The 13,848-nt window shown below is 39.7% G+C and overlaps 1 protein-coding gene across 1 annotated transcript; it reads left to right on the plus strand.

Moving 5' to 3' along the window:
* The first annotated feature begins 6,885 nt into the window (after positions 1-6,885).
* On the plus strand, positions 6,886-11,381 carry kpna7 (karyopherin alpha 7 (importin alpha 8)). Its single transcript, XM_069665684.1, has 12 exons — positions 6,886-6,951; positions 7,030-7,173; positions 7,243-7,328; positions 7,684-7,852; positions 7,988-8,087; positions 8,395-8,477; positions 9,158-9,244; positions 9,349-9,525; positions 9,646-9,879; positions 10,714-10,875; positions 10,990-11,157; positions 11,295-11,381. Exons 1-12 carry the CDS (start codon positions 6,886-6,888, stop codon positions 11,379-11,381), a joined length of 1,563 nt encoding a protein of 520 aa, XP_069521785.1.
* The last annotated feature ends 2,467 nt before the right edge of the window (positions 11,382-13,848 follow it).

Here is a 13,848-nt window from a genome sequence, read left to right on the forward strand (position 1 = left end):
TTTACTGCGTGTCACCAATGTGCTGGAGCTGCACAGTTTCTTTGAAGGCACCCAGGTGGATTATAGCAAGCCGCAAATTTGCATGCTGATGAGAGTTTGACTGCACTGGCTCAAGGACAATACAGGGGAACCGTTTCATTGCTTTTTACTGCATTCACAAACAGACGTAACTATCACAGGAGTTACCCATCATGCATCACTCTTTAGTAAGTGCTGTAGTATCTTTCTTTTCTGGATAAATCGCTGTTGTTTTGGCCTGAACACTCTGCAGATGAGATGCCATCCACTATGTAGTAAAATTGTGTTGTTCAAGGATTTAACAGATGCACCATGTGATTTTTTTTACCCAATTATTATAAACCACTTGATAACTCTAGCTAATGACAACCCAACCATGAAAGGGATAGTTCGGTTTGTTTGAAGTGGGGTTGTATGAGATGCTAATCAATAGCAAGTGTACAACTTACAGTGGATGCCGGTCAGCACGGCCTCGGTGTTTAGAAAGTGGCTATAAGCGATATGCTGCTGCAGATAGGGTCACTTTCACACATTATTTATCCACTTATAAGGACGTCCCACCTAAAAATCAATAGTGGCTACAATTGTACGCTATATTTGAATAATTCACCGTGTTTCACTTTTTCAATAAGAAGGCCTCTTTATTTGGCACTACTTTGTGTGGACCGCAAAACATACGTGTTACTACGCCTGCAGCGTTCGGTGTTGGATCAGTTGTTTGTGTCAGCGGTTTGTAGAAGAGACAACAAACTAAAGAAAATACAAAATTATGAAAACAACAAAGTGCCGTTCACGGTGGGGACCAGAGGACATTGTTTTCCTTCATGTGTGAGGTGTTTTATGCCGCATGTCTGTTTGCTGTTGTGTCAGAAAGTTCAGCGGCGAGCACAGACTGAAATCAAACTTCACTTTTCTGAAGATATCACAGGTGGTGCTTGCTTGTGTTTTTTTTCCTGGACTGTTGAAACAAAGATCGTCCCGATTACCTGATAGATTACACCGAGTTCTGCTGAGTGATCATGGTGTTAGATTGACTGAGACAGTTATTCGCCTGCACCGATCATTTTTCATTTGTCGTGGGATTGTAGAAAAATGACCTTTTCTCTTGTCGCTCTAAAGTCTCCTCCACGTTGGCATTTATTTTTGACCTTGGCAAACTGGAGTTAACAAAACAAAGTCAGCACAACATATATTGAGTCGCTGCTCTGGATCAGCTGACACTAATGTGGAGTATTCTGCAGTGTTTTTAATGATATTGTGATGATATCATTTGTAGGAAAAAAGGCCAATTGGATTCAAATTCCAAAATATTAATAATGACAAATAATGATTTCACTGTTTTACTTCATTTTCTGTAATTTAACCTCACTTGTGACCTAATGCTGAGGTGCTGGAAGCCCATGGTTTTGCACACTCAGTAGCTAAATAGATATTTTTAGCAATAAATTAATTGTACACATTTTTAATCGGGTCATAGGTTTGACAAAAAGTAAGCTTAAATCTCACAATGATTACCCAACAAAGCAAGTGTGTACTTTTTTTCCATGCATGTACATATAGGAAATGTTTTCCAAAGTATAATTACACATAAAACTCAACTCTACTCCCTAAGGCATTTTGTGACCTTCACTTTTTTATTGGCTATTTGAAAGTTTTCTTTCCTGTTTCTACACTACTTTTTTTTTTACCAATCAAGAAAGGAAAATCTGTATTTATATTTCAACCCTGTATGTCACTAAACATCTGTGTAAGTGTGCGTATCTGTGTGTGTGAAAACATGTGTGTGCGTGACTGTGTGGAAGCCTGTGTCTGTGGGAAATGATAAATGGCTTATTTCGATCTGTCAGCTGTTGATTTCTCGGCCCTGTTTATACAACGACCAGGGCTTTGTCAGCAGAAACAAATGATCTATCAACACATACACACACACACACACACACACACACACACAGCCTGGTCAGTGTGAGTATGATGGATTGGACCTGAGGTGTGTCTTGTCTGGGATATTGATAGGCAGGTATTGGAGTTGGAGCATGAAATATTAATAGAGTGGAGCTAAACGCCGATCTGATGGCGAAGCAGAGAAGGAGAAGGAGAAGGGCAAAGAAAGAGAGTGAGAGATGTTTGAAATGGGAAAAATGCAATGACAGGAGCTTTATCTGAGCCATGACAGCGTGCAGCTCAAACAGAGAAATGAGCATTCACACACGTGTCTGAGAATTTTAAATATGCCTGATATCAGTATCACATTATTTCTTTTCTCAATGGAAATTCCCTCCATCTTTGATACATTTCACGAGCACAAACACACACTCAAACCTCCCTGGCTCTCTCGTTCTGTCGCTCTTACCCACATCCTGTTGTGTTTCTTTTTCTCTCCTCCGCTTTGATATCTGAGAACCGTCGACCTACGTGGACGGACAAAGCACACCTTTGTCTTTGCCACCCTGCACGAGTGTTTGTCATCATTTTGTGCAATCTCTTTTTCCTTTTGCGTATGTGTTTGAGTTCTTCCTACTATAATGATAGCACACATGCACGCACACACACACACACACACACACACACACACAGACACACAGTAATCCAATGCCAAGGATTTGTCCTCAGAATTACACTTTCAACAGCAAAGACATCCCTGCACTATTAGATGCAGGGAGACCATATTATGCACAAGTGTGTGCGTGTGTGTGTATTGACGCAGCACTGCAGAACAATCTATACTAATGATTTCCCATAGACACCTCAAGTTGATCTGGGAAGCGGGGAGGACGTTGGGAGGGAGGGGAGTCAAAAGAGACGAAGGAAGAGGCTGAAGTTAAAATAATGTCACAAAGGTTTGACAAAAGGATTTGCTACTTTTTCTGCCAGTTGGTAACAAAGCCACATTCTTTACATTGTTTATTAGTTGAAAAATATATTTTTAGAAGTTTAGAAATAAATTGCAAATACTTTATTGCTATAAAAATAAAGTGTATTATTATATATTAATTATAAGACATTTTTTGAGGTTGCACCAATGACTATATATATAGATGGACAACGCGTCTCCATCTGCTCTCATTGTACGTAATTGATGCCAAAATACCCCCCCTGTATGGTGCTGCCATCTTGCAATGTTATTTGGAGGCAGAGTCTGCACAGTAGAGGTCGGCAGGGTGGAGCTGCCGTAGCTACTTCTCCTAACCAAAACACACACACTTAACTTACTGAAAAAACAGCAAAGATCCCGCACGCCGGCGTGTTTAACAGCAGAACAGCTTCTTGTGTTGGTCTGAGGCTAACGTTAACAGGTATGGAAACTTCAATGACTGTAGTGAGAGTTTTGATTACGTCTCCTCTTGCCGATCGTCCTCTACTCTGTTAAACCGGAACAGATCGTCTGCAGGGGCTGTATTTGTCAACAGAGCTGTCAATCATCCTTTTTAGAGCATCAAATAACGAATGAAAAATGAACACTTGGATGTAAATCAGCATGATAAGAACTAACTATAATGACAGAAACCATGTTTGAGAGAAATTTATTTGATGTGTATTTTGATTTTATAGTTTGACTCATGTCCCATCTGTTAACATGGAGGAGGCGGGCTTTATGACCTATACTGCAGCCAGTCAGCAGGGGGCACTCCAAATGTTTTGGCTTCACTTTTAGGGAGCTGTCATGTCATCCATCTTTATATACAGTCTATGGGTAGCACTGATAAATAGCATTATGGGTTGCCAGGTTGTGAAAAATCTGTCTCGCTGATTCACCAATGGCATTTAACAAATTGCTTTCTAAATGTCATGCAATCTGCAGTACTTAACGTTTGCTGGTCCTATCAGGGTATCAAAAGCAAGTATTCTGCTATTATAAATGTGAAGAAGACAAAAAAGAGCTAATAATAATAATAATAATAATAAATTGATCGTGGCTATGATGTCCTTCAATTCAAAACAAAAAGCTCGACAAATTATGTATGAAGGGTTAAATAAAATATTAGATACAACTAATAAACCCACACAAAGTGGAACACAGTGTCTCCCTGTTTATGTTTTTTAGCTTTGACTGTTTCCTTTTGTTTGACAATAATTATCCAGAATAAGAAATCAGAGGTGCCTCAGACGAGGAGAAAATTTTCAGCTCACAACACAATTTTTCTAAATGTATTTAAGATGGATATATCAAAGTGATAATCTGGAATATTTTCATGTAAATAAATGTCTGTTAAGTCACTGTCTATCGCCGAATGAGGCAACACAATGGTGATTGCTATGGCCCACTGATGAAAGCCTTTGCATTTGCAGTATATAGTATTATGCAAGTGTTGTGAGTAAACAGTAATCTACTATGGCTGAACAAACAAAGAAAAGATCGATGACTACAGATACAACTTCAAAAATAAGTGAAAAATTCATACTTAGTTTTTGACCAAACTTTGCCTTTGCTCCATAACTGTCCATTTCTTTAGTGTGTTACCTGATCATTATTATCTGATCCTGCCCTGTACCTGCTTTTGTACTGTAGCTCTCCTACTTTCATTTTAACACAGCCTAATACTCACTGCAAAGCTTTGCAATGAAAATAAAGGCTTTCCAAATCCCTTTGTCAGAATCCCACCTATATCAGCAGTGACAGAAATTAAGTAAAAGTATGTGAGATAATCAATTTGTGCTTGCTTTTAAAGGTCATAAAGAAGCTTTAGTTTTAAATTTAGTTTCATTTAGTTCATCAAAAACTCCTCACAGTAGGTTGAAATATGCAATCCTGAAACAGTAGATGTTTCCATGTATATTGTTGTGGGTTTGTAATGCATGTAGCTATGTGTGTGTGTGTGTGTGTGTGTGTGTGTGTGTGTGTGTGTGTGTGTGTGTGTGTGTGCGTGTGTGTGTGTGCGTGTGTGTGTTTGTGTGTGTGTGTGTGTGTGTGTGTGTGTGTGTGTGTGTGTGTGTGTGTGTGTGTGTGTGTGTTTGTTTAAGGAGCCTTGAACCTGCTCAGTGGAATTTCCTCCATTCACCTCACATTGTTCGGACTAACAAGGAGCCAGAGACAGCAGGCGGGACAGAAACATCCACACCCTGCAGGGCGTCTCTGAGGAACCATAAACACTTCCAGGTCAAAAGGCCAGCAGGAGGATCTCACGGGCAGTCCCCACACACACACATACACACACACACACAGCGGAAAAACTCCACATCAACAGGTTCATCAGGTCATCATACCAGATACTGTGTGTAGAAATGTTATATGAATGTCTGTATAGAAAAAGAGGGGAGCTGTTGTGCACCTGTATTCTATGACGGCAAATGTTGCTATTTTTCCAAAGCAGAGCTGACCTCTGAATGATATTGTGACCCCTACAGAAATGATAATATAAAGGTTTCCACAGAGCATGAGAACAAATGAAATCATCCATTTCCTCTTTTCCACACCTGAATGTTGGACCAGGAACTCTGCTGTCCTAGGGGGGGGAATAAAGAGCCTCATTCAACAAAGTTTTCACTTGATAAATCAACATATTCACAATATATTGAAAAGACCCCCAAATGATCGACCACAAAGAGGGTTGATGGTGCCGGAGTTTGGAATCTTAAAGCTGCATTCATGAAGACTATGAAGAAGGGTTGCTGTCAAATCCAACAAGCCCGAGGTGGCTTTAGCATCCTCCCGATTCTTCATGACTCTGTCCATTGGACATAAACACTGAATGATTTGTTTATTCATTGGATTCAACTTTTTTCAGGCATAATTATTTATGGTTCATAAACATTATCCTTAATGTCATGGTGGCACAGACATCAGTTAAAGTAGACAGCTTTTCTTGTTCACAAAAAAGCGTTTAAAGGGTCCAGATCAGGATTCCAAAAAAAGAGAGGGAAACAATGTTTTCATATGTATCCATATTAATGTGGTTATGGCCTGTGTGTGTGTGTGTGTGTGTGTGTGTGTGTGTGTTTCAGTAAGATGTGAGAAAGAAAGTTTCAGGTGCATTAGAGGAAACAACCATGATGAGGGTTGTGACCTACACTCAGGGTGGTGGTGAAACTGCTGTTTATACATGAGTCTGAGCACTCACATCATATGGCCGTGTGTGTGTGTGTGCGTGCGTGCGTGCGTGCGTGTGTGTGTGTGTGATTGTGATTATGATTATGGCCTGCTCAGGGGGAAACCTCCACTTCAGCTTTCATTGTTCGGCCCTTCCTGGTTATAACAGAGGAAGACATGACTCCATCACTGTCACACTTTTTATAAAAAACAAACTCAAACCTGCTTTGTAGAGAGAAATTCACCACACTTTTTGGCAGATATAAAGATATAGACACAAAGTTTATTAGCGGGATCACGTAAATTTCCTTTTTAACATCAGATTTGATCACATTAACCTCGACACACACTCTCATATGTTGAATAGGTGAGGTTGTTTTGTGCTGCCATCTACTGTCCAAGACACGTCATGACTGTTAGTGTGCATTTTGTACTTTATTTCCTCTAAGGCACACTGACCTTTTAAGAGTTTGTTACTTATTTGTGGATATTAGCAATTAATACTAATTATTAATATCCGCCAGACTGCTATATCATTATTATTATTATTATTATTATTATTATTATTATTGATACTATTATTACATAATTTAAGTATATAAAGATAAATAGAATAATAAAATAAATATTACTGACACATAGGTTGTGTTGAAAGTAGTATTTGTATTGTATTGTATTATTTGATTGAAACGCGCACAGTTGCGCGTGATCACACAAACAGGGGCGTTACGGCAATCACAGCAATTAGATTCACCTGTGGAGGCTCTCCACTTTATAGCGTCCCTGAGGAGCGACTCGTTGAGTTTCCATCTTGACAGTGAAGCAGAGAGGAAGAGTCCACCATGCCCACCAAAAATGTTACTGACGAGCGGCTCGGCAAATTCAAGAACAAGGGCAAAGACCCAGCAGTAAGTGTGTTAGTTCTTTTTTTCTTGCGGTCATGGGTGTGAATTAATTTACCGACACTGTATCTTGACCTCATGCAGAAACTTCGAGAGAAAAGGATCACTGAGTGCGTGGAGCTGCGTAAAGCTCACAAGAATGAGAGCTTCATGAAGAGAAGAAATGTGACGCTGTCGTCTCTACCGGACGAGGAGGCCCTCTCTCCGGACTACCTCAGCAACGACGCGGTCAGTTCACAGTAACTCAACCATTTAATATATTAACATGCATCTTCTCACGTCCTGTGTATCGTTTAGGTGAACGTCTTCTCCATTGAGGACATTATCAAGGAAGTGAACAGCGATAGCAGGGAGTCCCAAACCAGAGGCTGTCAGGCAGCTAGGTGAGACATCAAAGCTGCAATTGCTGTATATCCATTTGGTACCGAAATGATGAACTGGTCAAACTAGGAGATGTTCAACAGAACTTAAGTGGCCCCCCTATAGGCCCTGCCTTTTTTTAAGCGTGTATAAAGCAGAAATAACTACATTTTACTGCCCTCTTCACTGAATTGTGAGGTTTACACCTTTTGTCTTGAAATTGTAACTGCTTTTTTTTTTTTTCTTCAAAATTTGCTCACATTACAGCATGAGACTGGGATAATTTACAATCTTTCCAAGGTTAATCCATCAAAAGTAATTGACATAGGAAAAACTGGAGTAAAATGTAGGCCTACATTTCCTCCACCTGTCCCTCAGGAAGCTGCTGTCTCAGGAGCGTAACCCTCCTCTGAAGGAGATCATAGACGCAGGTCTGCTGTCCCGCTTCGTGTCCTTCCTGTGTATGGATGATGAGCCCACGCTGCAGTTTGAAGCAGCCTGGGCTCTCACAAACATTGCTTCTGGAACATCCTGGCACACTCAACAGGTAGGAACAAAATGCTAAACATTTAAGCATAATGTTAAATTTGACTTTTTTTAAAAACTAAATTGAACTGAATTTCAGTTATTTTACTAAAGGTGTAGATTAAAGGTTAAACAAACCTGTGCGTTTCTGTCTCAGGTGGTGGAACACGGCGCTGTGCCAGCTTTCATCTCCCTGCTGGCCTCACCCATGTTGCACATCAGTGAACAGGCTGTGTGGGCTCTTGGAAACATTGCAGGTAAAATGTTTTGTTTGATTAGCCTGCACGTTTATAATGTCTAATTCAATCGGAACTTATCTGAAATCAAAGGTTTCAGAGAATCTCAATCTTACCTAAGGACAAGACTAATTACAAGCTTAATGGACCAGTAACACTCTCAGTAGTGAAGCTAAAAACTGACTGAGGGTCACATCTTTGAAAGGCTAACTACATTGTGTGCTGTTTTGAACTGTACATTTTGGGCTCCGTGCAGTAATGGAAATCTAGTAGTGGTATAAACTCAGTCTTTGGCTTGTTGTCCTAAAACAAAATCTCTGCTCTACAGGTGATGGTTCCGCTTCTCGAGACATCCTCATTGAGTGTAATGTTATCCCAGCCTTACTGGCCCGCATCTGCCCAGACACACCAGTAAGTCAAAGTTAACAAGACCAGTTCAAAATGTGCATCCGAAGTATGTTTTCAATTTCACTTGTTGGTCAACTAAAGTTTGAGTCCTGGGCAAACGGCCTTTAACAGACTGCTTTATAAATCTTGTTTTAATTAAGGCCACAACGAGGAACTTTCATTTTTGTGTCGCTCTTGGTGAGCCCTGTGGGCTTATCTCTTTGCTTGTCCTGTACATGCATAGTTTTCTGACAAAAAATGAATCCTGTTTCTTTAACAGTAAAAGGTCAGATTATTTTGCGGGGTGAAAATGTAGAGGGCCTTTTTTTGGCAGCGTGCAGTTAACTACCTCGTCTGACACAGACTTCTTGGTTGCATTGTCATACATTAAAAATTGCTATAATGGTCAATCTTCTCACTGATAGTTTGGTTTTAAATGTTGTAGAGGCATCAGTATATTCAGAACATGTTAAGGCATTATTGTTTAATGTAGCCTCATGCAAGAGCCTAAAGCTGCAATGAGGACACAATTTCCAGTTTTGTCCATATCTGATTTCTTAGAGGCCCCCCAAAACGAGGCTTTAGACCACTGACTGTGCTGTGTAAAATTGGATTTCCTTTTTTTTTAAAAATATTTTCTGAGCTGCTGGCCTAAATTTTGCTGACGTGTAGTCCTCTTTAGCCATAATATTTTCTCTCTCCAGGTTGGCTACCTGCGTAACCTCACATGGACGTTATCAAACTTGTGTCGAAATAAGAACCCGTGTCCCCCTTTGTCTGCTGTCATGCAGGTTAGTGGAATCACAGCTCCATAACAATGTGTTTAAGTGGTATCTGAGCCTAAGGATATCATAACACCAACATGATGACTTAAGTGCTGTAACTGTTCCCTCAGGTGCTTCCCTCTCTGATCCAGCTGCTTCACCTCAGTGATAAAGACATCCTGTCTGATGCATGCTGGGCAATCTCCTACCTGTCGGACGGTGAGAACGAGCGTATTGATGTCGTGGTGAAAACTGGCATCGTCCCTCGGCTGGTGGAGCTCATGGGCCACGACGAGCTCAGCGTCATGGTAAGGTGTTTTTGTTTGTTTTTTTCATTTAAGCCTCCAGGTCTTCTTAAACACACCATTTACTTACTTTAAACATTCTGTAGTGAGGTGTTCAAAGTTTTTACCTGTCCAAACCTGCAGACCCCAGCTCTCCGGTCAATCGGGAACATAGTGAGTGGCTCAGACCTGCAGACTCAGGTGGCGGTCGATGCTGGCGTCTTAAACATCCTGCCTCAGCTGATGAGGCACCAGAAGGCCAGCGTGCAGAAGGAGGCAGCGTGGGCACTGTCCAACATCGCTGCAGGACCCTGTAAGCAAATCCAACAGCTGATCACCTGCGGCCTGCTCCCGCCTCTGGTAGAACAGCTCAGAAATGTGAGTAAATCAATAAAGGTAGCTAGGCTTTGAAGTTACTTTGTAACCAGTATTGTCTGTATCGGCTCATTTCACCAAAGTCATTTGGACATGCATCGTTAAGACACAAGATTGTAAATGGCAAAGTACTTTCAGTTTAAAGGTGCTACTAATGTGCATATTTGCCAACTCTTGTGTCCTGGGATGCCTGAATATAAAAGCTATCGACACCTGTGCTTGTCCTTTTTTATAAAAGTCTAAATGTCTGTTCTACATTTATAATGCAGGGACTAGGGACAGGAAAATTTAGAATACTCCTTATCTGACTTTATTTTAACTACATAAAGCCTCTAAATGTCCCTCTGCATCCTTCAAATGGGTTAAAACAAACTGCGTTTTTTTTTTCCCTACACAACATAATTAAAAATGGATTAAACATTTAGCTTTGTTAAACATTGTCTGGCAGACTTAGTAAGATAAGAAATTTGGACAAATCACTCTCCTGTAAAAAAACATGCACATTAAACGTTAAAGATTAATGGCCAAAACTCTCCTTTGAAATTGTATTTGAGCTGACTTGGTCTTTAAATGTTAGGCTTAAGAACACCTAAGGAACACTTCATCTTTGAAGCTTCATTCGCTGACATTATAAAAAGTTTGGTTTTTAGATTCAGTGAACTTTTAAAGTTCAAAGCATCTAAAAGTGTTGGTGTGCTTTGTTTGTTAATACAATTTTTTGTACTTAATTTTATTCTAGTTCTGTTTTTTGTTCTGCACCAAAATCACAAACAAATGCCTTGCATGTGTAAACCTACTTGGCACTAAACACAGATTCTGATATGTGATCAATCTTAGGGAGACTTTAAGACCCAAAGGGAGGCGGTGTGGGCAGTGACAAACTTCACCAGTGGGGGCACTGTGGAGCAGGTGGTCCATCTGGTTCAGAGTGGAGCCCTGGAGGCGATCATCAACCTGCTGCAGGTCAAAGACGCTAAAGTCATTCTGGTCATACTGGATGCCATTAACAATATCTTCATGGTGAGCAGGGCAAAACCTTTCATAGCATGTTAATCTTATTCTACATGTTGTGGCTTGAGGGCGTAAAATGGGTGGGTGATCAGATGGTTTCAGTTGCTTAATATGACTTTACAGGCAGCAGATAAGCTCGGTGAAACAGAAAAACTGAGCCTGCTGGTGGAGGAGCTGGGAGGACTGGACCGCATCGAGATGCTTCAGAACCATGAAAATGAGATGGTGTACCGGGCTGCTCATACCCTCATAGAGAAGTACTTCTGTGATGTAAGTGACCGACTGCTTGGCCGTTCACCTACATTGTTAATTTTAGGTTTAATGGCTTGAAGAGCAGCTGAATTGTTTCCACTTGAAAGTCGGCATATTTGTTGTTAACAATTGCTTTTGTTTTTCCTCTCTCCTAGAGCGAGGTCGAGTCCGTCAAGGTCGACTCAACAGAGGACGCTTTTGTGTTTAAGAGCTCTGATGTTCAGAGAACCTTTGAATTTTAAACTCAACTTTACTGTTGTGTGTTTCATGAATTCATGTAAAAAGTAAATGAATAAAGTTTTGATATAGTAAATTTACTGTTACTGGTGTATTTAATGTTTCTACATTGGAGATGGGTAGTGGTCTGACATTGTTAAATTGCTATTACTAACTCTGGTTGCATTATTAATGCTCATGAGTCCAAAATGTAACTTGGTATAAGGTTAGAGTGGCAAAAGCTAAGATTGGTAATGTGCTCTGCTGGTTCACAATGAACTTGGTAGTGTAACAGAAATCAAAGATGACTACACTGAACTAATTGAAAAGTTAATTTTTAGTTGAAATTAATTTTTTCAAACTTTGAGATTTTATATTAAGACAAAATTAACGGTGCTTGTTAAAGATTTAAGAAAAATACACACGTACAGAAAGATGTGAATCTAACTTCAGTAGTCCACTATTGGTGGTAATGTTAAAGTGCTTACCTTAAGTTTGTGAGCAATGACTAAGGAAAAAGGAAAGTTAAGCTAGCGGTCAAAGACTTCCCACACTGACTCTCACTGGGTCAGTCGCATATTTCACCACAGTGGGTTTCTGTCATCTAAATTTAGTTTAGAATTTTGACTTCCTTTCTTAAAATGCAGAACTCACTTCCTCATTAGTTTATATTAATGACTACACATGCTTTTTTGCTTCTTCCCCAAAATGTTTAATGTACATATTAAAAACCTTTCCTTATTTTACAGATTCATAAATCTATATCTAATAAATTATAAAATAAAGGCATGACAATAGATCGATCACGTCTGGTTGACTACTTTCATGTCTGATGGTGAAGTCTGATTTGTTTATCAGCTGTCATCAAGCCCTACCGATTGTATATGTTTTTGCCTATAAAATGGAGGTAAACTGTATTAAGTGTCCAGTGGTCACAGCATTAAGGTGAAAACATTCAAAGCAACGTCATTACAGTAGCATTATCCCTTCATTACTCTGAATGCACTGTCAGCTGTTTTAATTTCTACAACTTGAGTATTTTCACATGGGTGTTGCAAAAACCTGGGCAAACTGAACCAAATTTATCTTCATGGGCGAATACCAGTTAAAGTGAGGGAATCTTTTTATGTAATTTGGAAATTACATAAAAAAACTTGCATCTTTTGAAGTTGTGGAAATGGACTTGTCTTGTCAGCCGCCCTTAAAATAATCTTGGATTCCTGGAAATCCTTAACCTACAAGAGCGGAGGTTTCGTTTCGACCCCACCCTGACTCTGTATAATCCCTCCAGCAGCTCTGAAATAAAAGGGTGACGGGCGCTACACAGACCAAAGACCTGACAGACTGACATAACGGCACCTGCTCTGCTGCACCGTTACCTGGTAAGATACAACAGATTCGTTATTATACTTTGTATCCTGTTTAAATTTGTATACTGTAAATGTGTTTTGTCATTGTTTTTCTTTTTAGGTATATTAAATCATGTTGAAGGACAGTATGTTGGTGTTATTTGTCCTCTGCTGCCTCTGTGTAAGGATAAGACCTCTGAACGCAAAGATGGTAAGAAAACATGCAGAGCATCATCTGAACCGTATTAACTGATTGAATAACATATACGGGTACAATCAATATCAATCAAAGTATATCTTATCTTATACCAAAGGCATGAGAGCCGAATGATCTGTAATTGATGACTGGAGCTTTGCAAAATTTCAGATGGGGAGTCTAGGCCCCTTTTCACAATCAGATAAGAAAAGTATTTAGTTAGTAGTTAACCAGCCCGTTGTTGTAATATTCATTTTTAAGACTAACATCTAGATGTAGATTAAGATTTAGTTCTCCACTGAATACACAAATTTACATTAAGGTTCTTTCTCATCTGGAGTTCTACAAAGCTTGTAAACGTTTTAAAGGTTTTTTTTGCATCTCTGAACAGAAGGCTTAGTTAGTGCCCTCAGTTTAAGCATTTTTAAAGCTTGAAACCATTATTAGGGAAAAGGTCAGGACATCTTGGTCTCTTCTTCCTTCTGTAAGTTCTGCGTTAGTACATTTCTAAAGTGTATCTTTTAAAGCTGCCTACGTACAGACTGCCTCTGAAATACTGAATCTCTATATGAGGGGATAAAATGCCTAAAAATAGTTGAAATGAACCGTATATGTTGTCAACCAGTCGGTCGTTCTCTATCCCCAAATTGCTTTCGGTTGCATGGCCTTCGGATATGAATGGGAATAGATCTGATTGGAGAATGGCACTTTGGCCTTTGCCATCAGTGTGTGAATGGGTGAATGTGACGTGTAGTGTAAAAGCAGCTTTGAGTGGTCAGGAGATTAGAAAAGCCTGATACAAGTACAGTCCGTTTAACATTTGTTTCCATTTTATTGTTGAAATTACTCCAAAGATAAAGCTGAAAACTCTCCTAAACCAGTTTCAGACAAAATTATCTTAGAGTCCTCAACAGTAGCTGCAGTCTCAATCTGAGAGGACAAGATTGT

The sequence above is a fragment of the Semicossyphus pulcher genome, unplaced genomic scaffold, assembly GCF_022749685.1.
Source record: "Semicossyphus pulcher isolate SPU_LCO1_2020_fin unplaced genomic scaffold, fSemPul1.0.p SCAF_17, whole genome shotgun sequence".
In the NCBI taxonomy this organism is placed as follows: Eukaryota; Metazoa; Chordata; class Actinopteri; order Labriformes; family Labridae; genus Semicossyphus; species Semicossyphus pulcher.